Source organism: Acomys minous, assembly GCF_964271855.1.
Source record: "Acomys minous genome assembly, chromosome: 11".
NCBI classification, from domain to species: Eukaryota; Metazoa; Chordata; class Mammalia; order Rodentia; family Muridae; genus Acomys; species Acomys minous.
In genome coordinates, this window is record NC_140492.1 from 85,984,806 (window position 1) to 85,998,781 (window position 13,976).

The 13,976-nt window shown below is 39.4% G+C and overlaps 1 protein-coding gene across 7 annotated transcripts in view; it reads left to right on the forward strand.

Annotated features, from left to right (window-relative positions):
- TMEM161B (transmembrane protein 161B) overlaps window positions 1-6,781 on the forward strand; it is an 81,681-nt gene extending 74,900 nt beyond the window's left edge. For all 7 annotated transcript variants that reach the window (XM_084800719.1, XM_084800717.1, XM_084800715.1 and 4 more), the window contains 3 exons: window positions 3,245-3,419; window positions 4,339-4,435; window positions 5,522-6,781. In XM_084800719.1, the coding sequence (XP_084656845.1) occupies window positions 3,245-3,419; window positions 4,339-4,435; window positions 5,522-5,799 (550 nt within the window). In that variant the 3' untranslated portion in view covers window positions 5,800-6,781. The remainder of the gene's footprint in view (window positions 1-3,244; window positions 3,420-4,338; window positions 4,436-5,521) is intronic.
- Window positions 6,782-13,976: the final 7,195 nt, after the last annotated feature.

Here is a 13,976-nt window from a genome sequence, read left to right on the forward strand (position 1 = left end):
AATAATCCCAGTCATGGGTGGGTGCATAGGCTGGAAGATGCTGCTTAGGGAGATGCTGGGCTGCCTAGTGAGATTCTCATCTCTCCCTGCTCCAGCCTCCCCCAAATGTAGCAATACCAAATGTCCGTTTTCACTTTGTTTATATACCACGGCCTGGGCTTTTCTTGAAACTTTTTCCACCTTTGTCCCATCTTTGCTTCTGCCCTATTTCATAAAGTCAGTCAAAACTATAACCTAAATATGCTCCATCTGTTTTGGTTTTTGTGTGTGTAAGTTAATAATTTAGTTTAAGATTTCTATTTATACTGGACAGTGGTGACACATGCCTTTAATTCCAGTACTCTAGAGGCAGAGGTAAGTATATCTCATGAGTTCAAGGCTAGCCTAGTCTATAGAACAAGTTCCAGGATAGCCAAGATACACAGAGAAACTCTGTCTTAAAACAAACAAACAAAAAACTAAAAAAGAAAGAATGGGGAAAAAAAGCCCAGCATCAGTGTACTAGATGATGAAATAATGACTGTGTTGTTCAAAAAGAAAATGATGGATTTTTTCTGCCACATCAGTTAGTATATGGAAGAGTGACGGTCAGAAGCAGAGTGGACATGCCGCTGCTCTGTTTGGAAATGTGCTTGAACTCATGCACATATTCTCATAGAATATTGAAAAGGTAAAATGTGGCTAAATGAAGCCTTTATGTGTTTATAGCCTGAAAGGAAAACTAAAAGGTATTATAAAGATCCTTATTACCTTAATCTGGGAAGAATTCCTTATCCCCGTTTTTTCTGATTGATTGATTGATTGATTGATTGGCCGATTGATTGGTCGATTGATTGAGAGCAGGTCTTAGTGCAGCCCCAGCTCACTCTGACCTCACAGTGATCACCTGACTCCGCTTCCACACACCGCTGTACCTGGGCTTCTTTTTCACTTTTTGGTCCCAAGTCTTAGACTAGCTCCCCTTGCCTGAAACTGCTGTGTCAGGTGTGGACTAGCACCATGGCTTCTGCCTGTTCTTCTTTACCTAGAGTTCTACCCCAGCTGAGATTCCTTCCTAAGACTCCATCTGATCACATTTTCAGATATTTGTATTAACTTGCTGTGTGTTAGAAGATACTTAGTAGCTGTTGTACCAAATCTTGAACTTGGAAAATGAGTCAGTCCTCTTCTAGTCTATCCTGGTGACGTTGATTGTCCTCCCTGATGGCTGTGCAATGGTTGTGCTGCTACCAGTCACTCCTTGTTGCACCCTCCAGCAAACAGGTTTCTGAAAAGGAAGCGTCAAGGCTGCAGATACCCTTACATCCTGTCTACTCTTAGTCTCCTGTGCCTGGCTCATTTGTTTCTTCTTATTGGAGTGGAAATGTGTTGTTAAAATACTGTGTGCGTGTGTTTTCTAGCCAGCAGCGCCTTTGCGTTGGAGTTTTATAGCTGTGCGCATTCATAATGTTGAAAAAGGAAACAAAACACTGCGGATTGCAAAATTTTTGTCTCAATCCCATTTCTGACCTTGAGTTCAGAAAACACTTTTTTAAAAATCACACTCTGATGTCTTCTCTGCCTTACCTGTTTGATAGCATGATGTCCCTTCCATAGCGGCATGCTGAGCTTCAGCTCACTTCCCAGGCACTTGCTGTTGAACAGATGGACGATGTAGTAATAGAACGTGTTTAGGGAGGAACTACTGTCAAGAGTTTTAGGTGGGTTTGTTTGTTTGTTTGTTAATTTTTTTAATCGTTTCAGGTTGGGGAGATGGCTCATTCAGTTGGTAAAATTGGCAGCTGTACAAACACAGACACCTGAGTTCAGGTCCTAAGAACTTGCCTAAAAAGCCAGGCATGACAACACATAATCTTATGGCATCTTTTCAGAAATTGGGCGGCTAGGAAACGCTTTAAGTATTTTATTATTGAAGGTAGACTTTGTTGTGGACTTTTAAGGATTTTACAGATGTATTGTTGTTTTTGTGAGAACTGTGATTTCTGCTTGAAAAGGACTACCATGTGAGTAATTTGGCATAGTAACTGGCTGATGCGTGGTGCTGACCTGGCCTGTAGCATGTGCCCCAAGGTGCTTCCCATGACTGTTGAAATGCACACACTGATTTCCCAAGTAAGAGCTTGAACTAAGGAGATGCTCCCTGAAATAAATGGGAGAATGGAAGCGGGGGCTGGGGGCAGGGAGTGTCGTTGTTGCAAAGAGACAACATGATCATGGCAACTCTCTTTTTTTTCATTTATTAATTAATTAATTTACTTTACAACCCTATCAGAATTCTCTCTCCCTCCTTACCTCTCTGTCCCTCCTCTTCCCTCCCCTCTGTTGGGGTTTGGGATTACTCAAATGAGAACAAGACCACCAAAGTCAGAAGTCCAGAAGCAACTTTTTTGGGGAGCTGATACTGCGACCTTGAAGAGGGAAGGTCTCATGTAAAGCGAAAAACCACAAACAGATGGGAGGGGGCATTAGCCCTTCACCCACCCTTCTCCTTATAACCCCCCTTCTTCTCAGAGAAGGTGAGACCTCCCATGGATATCAAGCCGCCCTAGCAAGGCAACTCTTACTTAAAAACCATTTAGTTGCAGCTAGCTTACAGTTTGAGAGGTTCACTCCATTGTCATCATGGAGGGAACATGTAGGCAGACATGGTACTGGAGGAGCCAAGAGTACTGTCCTGATGCACAGGCAGCAGAAGTTGACTACACGCCACTTTGGGTATAGCTTGAGCATAGGAGACTTCAAAGGCTGCCCCCACAGTGACACACTTCCTCCAACAAGGCCACGCCTCTTAGTAGTGCCACTCCCTATGGGTCAAGCATTCAGACACATGAGTCTGTGGGGGCCATACCTATTCAAACCACCACAGTGAGTGAGGCTCTGTGTATATGTGTATATACGTGTGTGTGTGTGTGTGTGTGTGTGTGTGTGTGTGTGTGTACTCATGCGCACGCGTATGGAGGGCCAGTGTAAACATCAGGTGTCTCTCCTAGATCACAATCTATTAGTTTCTGGGACAAAGTGTCATTGAGGTTCATTGATTTGGCTGAACTGTCTGCTTAATTATTTGTACAATTGAAGCCATTAGATACATTATTGGCAAAGTGGGACTCTTTTGTTCTGGGTGTCCCAGTTCGCTCTAGGTGAGTATAGATTACCTATGTCCTACATGGTGAACAGTGCATGACACAACTAGGTTCATGCATTGGGATCCCTGAGAGCATCATATCAACTTTTTGATCTATAGAATGACAGAAGCCACATTTGATACTCTGCGACTCTGGTTAATAATCCTGCTGTGTGCATTGCGGTTGGCCATGATGAGAAATCACCTGCAAGCATATTTAAACTTGGCTCAGAAATGCGTTGATCAAATGAAGAAAGAAGCAGGCCGAATAAGTACAGTCGAGCTACAGAAAATGGTAAGTTTTATAACAGTCAGAACTGAAAAATTACGGCCGAAGCCATTTTGAGGAGAATAACTCGGACCTGTAGTTGAAAACCTGCCATTTCCTAATATTTTTCTGTTAACAAGTGGGGTGGTCTTAGGCTGCTATTTGTCAGAGTCTGAGGAATGGTCTGGGCCTGTCCTCCTGCCTTTGGTGCTTTACATGTCAGTGCTGTTGGTGCTGCAGAGCTGTGGCATGCCCCTGTTGCTGAGCGGGGAGCCAGCTCGTTCTGAAAGCATCACAGTATGTTGTCCAGACCTTATGACTAGGAGGGTGGCAAATTCAGTGCCTCGGATCATTCCCTGTAACGTCCTTGTGTGCTTTTGTGTGAATTTTAAGTTCTTAGAGGAAATTTCAGAGAAGAAAAATGTAGGTAATATTTCGCCATTATTGTGGGCCTATGGTCTGATCTTCCTTTTTAGGTTTACTATGTGGTTGGGCCCCTGTTTTTTGTTAAAGTTTCATATAGTTTCATGTTATTTAAAACATAGCCTTAAATATATTCATATAGAATGAAGACTTACTCTTTTTCTTTATAAGGAGTTCGTGTTCATACATGTCTGCCTGCTTTAGTTATTTACTTTGATGCTTAAATAGCTCTCCATAGAGATGTTATTACTTTGTTTTATCTTTGAAATGTGTGTGTGGGTTTTGTTTGTTTGCTTGTTTGTTTGCTTTTTGTGTTTTGTAGTACTTTCAGATTCCAGAATCTTTATCTTTAGGTTAAGCCTTTCTGAAGTTCGGGTAGATGTATAGTGAAATGTAAACTTAATAATAGTTAGCTTTCTCCTCATAAAACTTATAAGCATTTCAGTTAGATGGTCTTATGAAAGTTTAATTCACTCATAAGGTGTCAGCTGTAATAGATATGTAAGACTGTTGTTGGTTGCAGGTGGCCCGAGTCTTTTATTACCTGTGTGTAATTGCCCTGCAGTATGTGGCCCCTCTGGTGATGCTGCTTCACACAACCCTGCTTTTGAAGACACTAGGTAGGCATGGCATCGGGAAGCGCCTTCTGCCTTTTCCCTGTAGTTAATCTCCTTCTGTGACTAGTGTGGATGTGCACCTCATGACATTGCTGCTGCCTGTTGTAGCTTTCGGAGGGAGTGGGGAAAGTCTCTACTATAGAAGTTGACTGGTCTTGACTTTAGAAGCCCAGGTGGATATGTTTTTATTATCTTATGATTATAAGGGTTTTCATTTAAGGATAATTCGAGAGTTCTCAAGTCATGTGGGTAAGCACTGATGTTAAGCTTGAGTGTATAAGCAGATGAATTAAAGGTTTACTAGTTCCTAACACTTAGATAATTACCAAGTCTTTACAAACTTGGCTAAACTGCAGGATTCTGTAGAGAGTTTGACTTAGGTTGAAAGGGTAAAGGATTTTCAGGAGATAGGTGTCTGGACTGTAAGATCTTCTTGTGTGGTAGTGTCCAGGACTGTCCATGGTTGCCCTGTTTTATTAGATTGGACAGCCTGCCACAGCCTATAGGTTTAGAAGTCCCAAGAAACTTTCAGTATGATCTGACTGGGCTCACTCATACGGGGTGCTGTGTGCCTCGAACCTGTGTACCATAAGGGGCAGGTAGCTCAGTTACAGTATGTGACTCACATCCTGTGCAAGGTAGAAAAGCTTATAGTGAAACCAGTTCTGAAAGCCATTACCAGTTTCTCAATTGACGTCATTAATAGTAGTTTCTAGGAAAGACATTTGCTGTGATGCTGTAGAGGTAGAAAGGGATTCCAGGAACTGAGTCTGCTCTCCCAGTGAAGGCAGCCAATTCATAGCTTACACATTGCCAGACTTGACTGCACTGAATTAAGAGCCTGTCAGACTTGGTTCTTAAATACACCTTTACTTAAAAATCATTCTGTCACATGGTTCAATTAATTGTAGACTTTTAACAGCAAAATTATTACTTTTATTTCAACATAAAATGATTTACTGTATCACTAAAGTTTTTAATTTCTAATATGAGTGGGATTTAAGATGATCTTCTGGCTTATGTTGTTTATTTGTTTGTTTTGTCTTTAAAATCCTTTACTTACCAAGTTTTGTGTCTTGACTATTGTAGGTAATCACTCCTGGGGGATTTATCCAGAAGCTGTCTCTCCCTGGCCACTGGATAATAATCTCCCTTCCAACACTGTTTACCCCGAGCTACCATCCCCAGATGGGAAGATGAAGGTGACTGTTACGCAGATCACGGTGGCACTGAGCAGCTTGAAAAACATTTTCACGCCTCTCCTCTTTCGAGGACTTCTGTCATTTTTGACATGGTGGATTGCTGCTTGCCTCTTTTCTACAAGCCTTTTTGGACTTTTCTATCATCAATATCTGACAGTGGCATGAATTTCAGTCAAAAACGGATATCCAAGTCACACTTTAAATTCAAGTATCTGTGCCCTTGAAAGGTTGACAAAAGAAGAATGCAAATACAAAGGAGAAAAACATATTATATTGGAGTGTCTTGTTTTGAATGCTTCCTCTGTACTCTCAGGGTGAATTAATGTTGTAATATTTAAAGATCCCAGGATCGGTTGTTACACTGTTACACTGTGGCATTGGAACTGTAACTCATTGTGATACCTAATGTGAGAGGGCTATCCGCAGGGGTGATCATTCTGATTGCCTCGGTTTACAGTGCACACCTCCAACAGTCGTTAGACTTCTCCTAGGACTCCCGTGACTGATTGTTCTTCATGGTGTTGTGGTACTGTTATTACTCGTAGTTGCTGCCTATAAAACAATCTTCAAACTGAGCCATGCTCTAGGGAAGGGAAAGGAATTAAAGTCACTTCTGTTGGTCTTCAAAAAAAAAAAAAATCCAACAGAAAGGAAGAGAAAGCTACTGTATATTACAGTAAGAAAAGCTGCATAGTCATTTTAAATTGAATGGGGATATAAAGGCCTAATGTCTACAAGGACTGCTACTTGAGAGTAGCAAGAGTCTTATTTTAAAGTGTATGCCACCCAGCTTGACAGTTCTTTTCAGATGATTGGCCATAAGAACATTTGCAGCCTCACTGTTACTTTTGGGCCTGCTGTATTTTGTTTTATTCTTTGATCCTAAATAGTTATGTTTAGTCTAAAAATATTTATCTATACTGATCAAATTTGAGAATTACTTTGTAATCCTGCTGACTATGTGTATGTATTGTGTATATATTATATATTAAATATATAATATATTGAGGTTATAAAAGATGAAAATATTGAATCCTTATAATATTTTAAGTTGCAGAATCTATGTTAAACAATTATTTGAATGAGATGTATTTGTATTTAGAAATTTTGTTTGGAATGAGATTAAAGTACATTTCTAAAAACTCGATAGAGTGCAATTTACTTGTACATATATGATAATAGTATTTAATATTTTATGACTGATTAGATGATTTCTCCAAAATTTATTTTTTTTTTTTAGTTTTTGCCCTTTATTAAACATAAATTCTTCTCATACAACATAATGTAAATACAATTTCCCCTCTCTATTTCTCTCAGTTCCTTCACACCTCTTCTCACATCCAGATCTACTCCCTTTCTGTCTCTCATTAGAAAAGAACAGGCTTCTAAGAAATAACAACAAAACATAACAAAATAAAATATATTAAGATAAAACAAAACCATCATATCAAAGTTGGACCAGCCAAGTTAACAGAAAAATAAGAATGCCGAGAATAGGCACAAGAATCAGAGATCCACTCCTTCATATATTCAGGAGTCCCATCAAAGTGCTAAACTGAAAGCTATGGTATCTTCAGAGGACCTGGTGGAGACGGAGACGTGTGTAGGCCGCGTGACTGCAGCTTCAGTCTCTGAGTTCATAAGAGCTTTGTTCAGATGTTTCAGTGGGCCTTGTTTTCCTGTTGTCTTCCAATTACCTTTGTCTCTCTGACACCTTCTGCCTCCTTTTCGGCAGAGTTACCCGAGCTCCTGAGTGAAGAGATTTGATGGAGATGTTCCATTTAGGGCTGTATATTCCAAGGGTGTGTGTGTGTGTGTGTGTGTGTGTGTGTGTGTGTGTGTGTGTGTGTGTGTGTGTGTGTGTTTGCTGGTGTGAGATGATTTCCTGTGTTTTCATGGGTATAGTTAACTTCCTTGTGTGGGGTTTTCTTTCTAGCACTTCCTAGGGCTGGATTTGTAGATAGATAGTTTTCTAAATTTGGCCTTTTCATGGAATGTCTTGTTTTCTCCATCCATGGTGATTGAAAGTTTTGCAGGTATAGTAGTCTGGGCTGGCATCTGTGGCCTCTTAGAGTCTGCAAGAGCCTGCATCTGCCCAGGTGTTTTTAGCTTTTATAGTACCCATTGAGAAATCTGGTGTAGTTCAGTCTGCCCTTATATGTTACTTGCTCTTTTTCCCTTGAAGCTTTTAATGTTTTTTCTTTCTTCTTTATGCTTAGTGTTTTGATGATTACAGGGGAACTTTGTTTTTTGTACTGTATGCTTCTTGTATATAGGCATCTCAATAGATTAGGAAAACGCTTTCTATGATTTTGTTGAAAATATTTTTGAGCTGGGATTCTTCTATTCCTATTATATTTAGATTTGGTCTTTTTTTTTATAGTATCCCGTATTTCCTGGATGTTTTATGTCAGTGAGTTCTTAGATTTAACATTTTCTTTGACTGATATATCTATTTCTATCATATCTTCAGTACCTGAGATTCTCTCTTCCAGCTCTTGTATTCTGTTGCTGATGGTTGTATCTGTAGTTCCTCTTCCCTTACCTAGATTTTCCATGTCCAGAATTTACTCAGTTTGTGTTTTATTGCTTTTATTTTCATTTTCAGTCCTTGAAGCCAAAGTAGTTTTCTTTGCATTATGCTGCTGGCTAAGGATGTTGAACATTCCTCTTAAGTGTTTCTCAGCCTTTTGAGTTTCCTCTATTGAGAATTCTTTGTTTAGATTTAGACCCCATCTTTGAATTTAGGTTATTTGGGGTTTTTTTATATCATGTTTCTTTATTTTTTAACTTTAATTTGTTCAATTTACATCCAAAATGTAGCCCACTCCCTTATCTGCTTCCAATCCCATTCTCCCTCCCCTGGCTCATGTTTGTTGGCTCTGTTGGTCTCCTTGTGGAACTCCTGTCCCCTCCAGAACCTTCTATCCCCCAACTCTTCATAAAGCTCCCTGTGTGCCACTACAAAATTTGGCTGTGAGTCTCAGCATCTGCTGCAATCCTCTGCTGGGTGCAGTCTTTCAAAGACCTCTATGGTAGTGCCTGTCCTGTTCCCTCTCTTCAACTCCTTCCGGCGTCTATTCTATTTCTCCTTCTGAATAAGAATTAAGTGTTCTTCCTAGGGTCCTCCTTGTTATTTAGCTTCTTTATGTCTGTGTATTGTAGTGTGGTTATCCTGGATTATGTAGCTAATATCTGCTTATAAATGAATATATACCATGTGTGTCTTTCTGGGTCTGAGTTAACTCACTCAGAACGATCATTTCTCGTTCCATCCATTTGCCTGCCAATTTCAGTATTTCCTTGTTTTTAATAGCTGAGTAGTATTCCATAGTGTAAATGTACCATGATTTCTTTATCCATTTTTCAGTTGAGGGACATCTAGGTTGTTTCCAGATTCAGGCTATTATGAATAAAGCTGCTATGAACATAGTTGAGCAGATGCCCTTGTATGGTGGAGCATCTTTTGGGTATATACCCAGAAGTAGTATAGCTGGGTCTTGATATCATGTTTCTTGAGGTCTTTATATATTTTGCTTATTAGCCCACTGTCAAATGTGGAGTTAGTAAAAAGATTATATATATATATATATATATATATATATATATATATATATATATATATATATATATATATATATATATATATCCATCCATAAAGAAGCTTTTCAGTTCATGAGGTCCCATTTGAGTGTTGAGGGTAACAAGTATGAATCAACTTGCATTTTTGTATATAGATATACCCAGTTTAGACCACCATTTGTTGAAGATGCTATCTTTTAATCTGTGTGTGTTTCTAGCTTCTTTACCAAAAATCTATCAATGTAATCCATCATATATCCTCAAGACCCAGCTATTCCACTCCTTGGAATATACCCAGAAGATGCTCCAACACACAAGAAAATTTGCTCAACCATGTTCATAGCAGCCTTATTCATAATAGCCAGAACATGGAAACAGCCTAAGTGTCCATCAGTAGAGGAATGGATAAAGAAACTGTGGTACATATACACTATGGAATACTATTCAGCTATTAAAAACAAGGAATTCCCGAAATTTGTGGATAAATGGATTGAGCTAGAAATGATCATAATGAGTGAGTTAACCCAGAAGCAGAAAGACTCAAATGGTATATACTCACTTATATCTGCATATTAGCCCAATGGGCATGTCCCATGAAAGCCTTCACTTACCAGGAAACTGGGAGAGAGGGGAGGACATTCTATTGGGACTCTAGATGAGAGAATCATGGGAGAATGGCAAAGTAGAAGGATCCAGAGGGTCCTAGAAACCTACAAGTAGAACATTATGATAGGCAGATTTGGGCCCAGGGGTCCTGCTCAAACTAAGGCACCAGCCAAGGACAATACAGGCTGTAAAACTTTAAACCCCTACCCAGATCTAGCCAATGGTCAGAACATTTTCTACAGTAGAGTGCAGAGTGGGATATGACTTTCTCACATACTCTGGTGCCTCACCTTTGACCATGTCCCCTGGAGGGGGAGACCTGGTGGCACTCAGAGGAAGGACAGCAGGTTACCAAGAAGAGACTTGATACCCTATGAGCATATACAGGGGGAAGTGATCCCCCTCAGGAACAGTCATAGGGGAGGGGAATAGGGGGAAATGGGAGGGAGGGAAGAATGGGAGGATACAAGGGATGGGATAACCATTGAGATGTAACAAGAATAAATTAATAAAAAATCTTTTAGTTATTAATCATGTAAGGAATGACTGAAGATGTGACTGAGTCGCTACATATACATTTGCAATGTCCATAAATAAAATTCCTTATTTTGGGGGGAAAAAAGTATAAGAAAAAAGCCCACATGATCATCTCATTAGATGCAGAAAAAGCCTTTGACAAAATTCAATACCTTTCATGATAAAAGTTCTGGAGAGATCGGAGATACAAGGGACAGACCTAATCATAATAAAGGTGATTTATAGCAAACCTGTAGCCAGCATCAAATAAATAGAAACTCAAAGCAGTTCCACTAAAATAAGGAACAAGACAAGGTTGCCCGCCCTCTCTATACCTATTCAGCATAGTACTTGAAGCTTAGCTAGAACAATAAGGTGGCTGAAGGAAAGCAAGAAGTCAATGTATCTTTATTTGCAGATGATAAAATAGTATACATAAGTGACCCTATAAATTCCACTGGGGAACTCCTACAGCTGATAACCACTTTCAGTAAAATAACTGAACACAAAACTCACAAAAACTAGTAGCCCAACTATACACAAATAACAAAGGAGCTGTGAAAGAAAACAGAAACCATACCTTTCACAATGGCCTCAAATAATATAAAATATATTGGGGTAACTCTAAGCAAGCCAGTAAAAGAAATCTTTGATACGAATTTCAAATCTATAAAGATAGGATGGAAGAAAATACCAGAAGACAGAACTCCTATGCTCATGGGTCAGTAGGTTTAACATAATAAAAATGGTCATTGTACCAAAAGCAATTTACAGATTAAATGCAATCCTCACCAAAATTTCCATACAATTCTTAACAGATCTTGAAAGGACAGAAAACACCACCACCCCAAGTCTAATCCAGATTAGCTAAAACAACACTGAACAAAAAACTGTGGGAGGTCTCACCATTCCTGATCTCAAGTCATACTACAAACCTATAGTAATGTATGGCAGGCAGGGCTTCCAATGGAGAGAGGGGCATACCAACCCTTGCTCAAAACTTTTGACCCAAAATTTACCATGCCTACAAGATGGGTAGGATAAACATGTAGCATAGTTTATGGAAATGGCCAACCAATGACTAGCCCAACTTGAGACCGACCCCATACATTGGATTGGGGAGCCAGCCTCTGCTAAGCTTGCAGACATGAGCCAAGCTAGCTGTCCCCTGAGAGGTCCACTCCAGTGGTGGACTGAAACAAATGCTTAGACCCACAGACATAGATTAGATGGATATCTGGGAATCATGTCGGGGAGTCGGGGTGGGGGGAAGGATAGAGGGAACTGAAGGGGCTAAGAACTCTACAAGAAGACCAACAAAGTCAACTAAACTAGGTCCGTGGGAACTCACAGACACTGAACTACGAACCTAAGTGCATGGACTGTATCTAGGCCTCCTACACTTACAGAACTGATGGACAGCTTGGGCTTCATGTGGGTTGTTAAGGGCAACTGGAGTGGAGGCTGTCATTGACATAGACACAGTTGTCTGCTATTGGATCACTTTCCTCTAGCTGGGCAGCCTTGTCTAGGCTTAGTGGAAGAGGTCAAGCCTAGTGCTGATTCAACATGAAGTGGTATGGGCTCCCTTCTCTGGGAAGAAGGGGAGGGAATGGGGGAAGAGGGTGAGAGGGTGGGAAGGTGGAACTGCAATCTGTATGTAAAATTAATAGACACATTGGTCAACTGAATAGAACAGAAGACCCAGACATAAATCCATACACCTATGGATACCTGATTTTTATTGAACCATCCCTGCAGCTCTTGGAGAAAGCCTACTTGATCATGGTAAAAGATCTGTTTGGTCTGTTCCTGGATTTTGTTTGCGGTTACTTTATTGAGTATTTTTTGCATCAGTTCATACGGGAAATTGATCTGTAATGTTCTTTGTTTGGTTTTTATATCTATTTTGTGGAATAATTTGAGGAATATTGGCTTTAGTTCTTTGAAAATCTTGTAGAATTCTGAGATAAAACTATATGTGTCCTTTCTAATGCCATCTGACCCGGAGCTTTTATTTATTTTTTATTTTATTTTATTTATTTATTTATTTATTTTGAATTGGGAGACTTTCGATCACTGCTTCTATTTCACTAGGGGTTATAGGCTTATTTGGTCTTTATTTAACTTTGGTAAGTGGTTTCTATAGAAAATAATTTCTTTTTAGATTTTCCAACTTAGTGGAGTACAGGTTTTTAAACTATGTCCTTATGCCTCTCTGGCTTGTGTCTGTTGCTGTGTCCCCCTTTTCATTCCTGATTTTATTTGGATATTCTCTACCTTTTACTTAATTTGGATAAGGGATTATTGCTCTTATTGAATTTTCTAAAAGAACAAACTTTTTGTTTCACTGATTCTTTATAGTGTTCTCTTTGTTTCTATTTATTGATTTTAGCCCTGAGTTCACGTCTTGCCATCTACTTTTGGGTGTGATTTTTTTCCCCTAGAGCTTTCATGTGTACTATTAAGTTGCTAGTATGAAATCTCTCCTGTTTTCTTAATGTATGCGCTTAGTGCTTTGAACCTGCCTCTTAGAACCACTTTCATTGTATCCAGTAAGTTTAGGTATGCTGTATATTCATTTTCATCGAATTCTAGAAAGTTTTCATTTTCTAGTCTTTATTCAGTAGAGAGTCTTTTAGTTCCCATAAGTTTGTAAGCTGCTGTTGTTGCTGAAATCCAGCTTTAATCCGTGGTGGTCTGATGGGATGCAGGGGGTTATTTCAACTTTCTTGTATCTGTTGAGACTTGCTTTGTGTCCCAGTATGTGGTCAATTTTTGAAAAATTTTCACGAGGTCTAGATTTATTCCTTTGTGTTTGGGTGAAATGTTCTGTAACATTTCTGTTACCTAACATGTCTGTTAGGTTCATTTGGTGTTAACATCATTTAGCTGCAGGATTTCTCTTTTTAGCTTTTGTCTAGAGGACCTGTCTATTATTGGTGGGGTATTGAAGCCTCCCACTATCAGTGTCTGGGGGTCAGTAAGTGATTTAAGCTGTGGTGTTTCTTTTACCCTTAGGTTTGGGGCAAAGATGTTAAGACTTGATCAATGGTTTTTTATTCCTTTTAGTGGTGGTGGTAGTAATGATGTGTGAGTGAGAGAGGGTGGGGAGAGAGAGAGAGAGAGAGAGAGAGAGAGAGAGAGAGAGAGACAGACAGACAGACAGACAGACAGACAGACAGACAGACACAGACAGAGAATGTGTGTGTGTGTGTGTGTGTGTGTGTGTGTGTGTGTGTGTGTTGAAATTGCTATTATTCTTAGCTTTGGTCTTTTCATATTGTTCCAGATTTCTGGTATGTTGTTTTGTATTGGGAGATTTTTAGATGTGTCCATTTTTTTCTGTCATATAGTCAATGCCTGAAGTTCTTTCTACCATCTCTTTTATTCTGTTGGTGAAACTTGTCTCTATAATTCCTGTTTAAATTCCCAAATTTCCCATTTCCAAAATTCTCTGTTTTTTTTTTCTTTATTGAATCTATTTTCATTTTCTACTCTTGAGCTATTTTGTTCATTTTCTTCAATTGTTTTTCTATATTTCTTTAAGGGACTTAATCACTTTCTCTTTAATGGTCTCTATAATCTTGTTAGAGTCTAAAACCCACTGAAGGAAAGACCTCAGACTCAAATAGTAT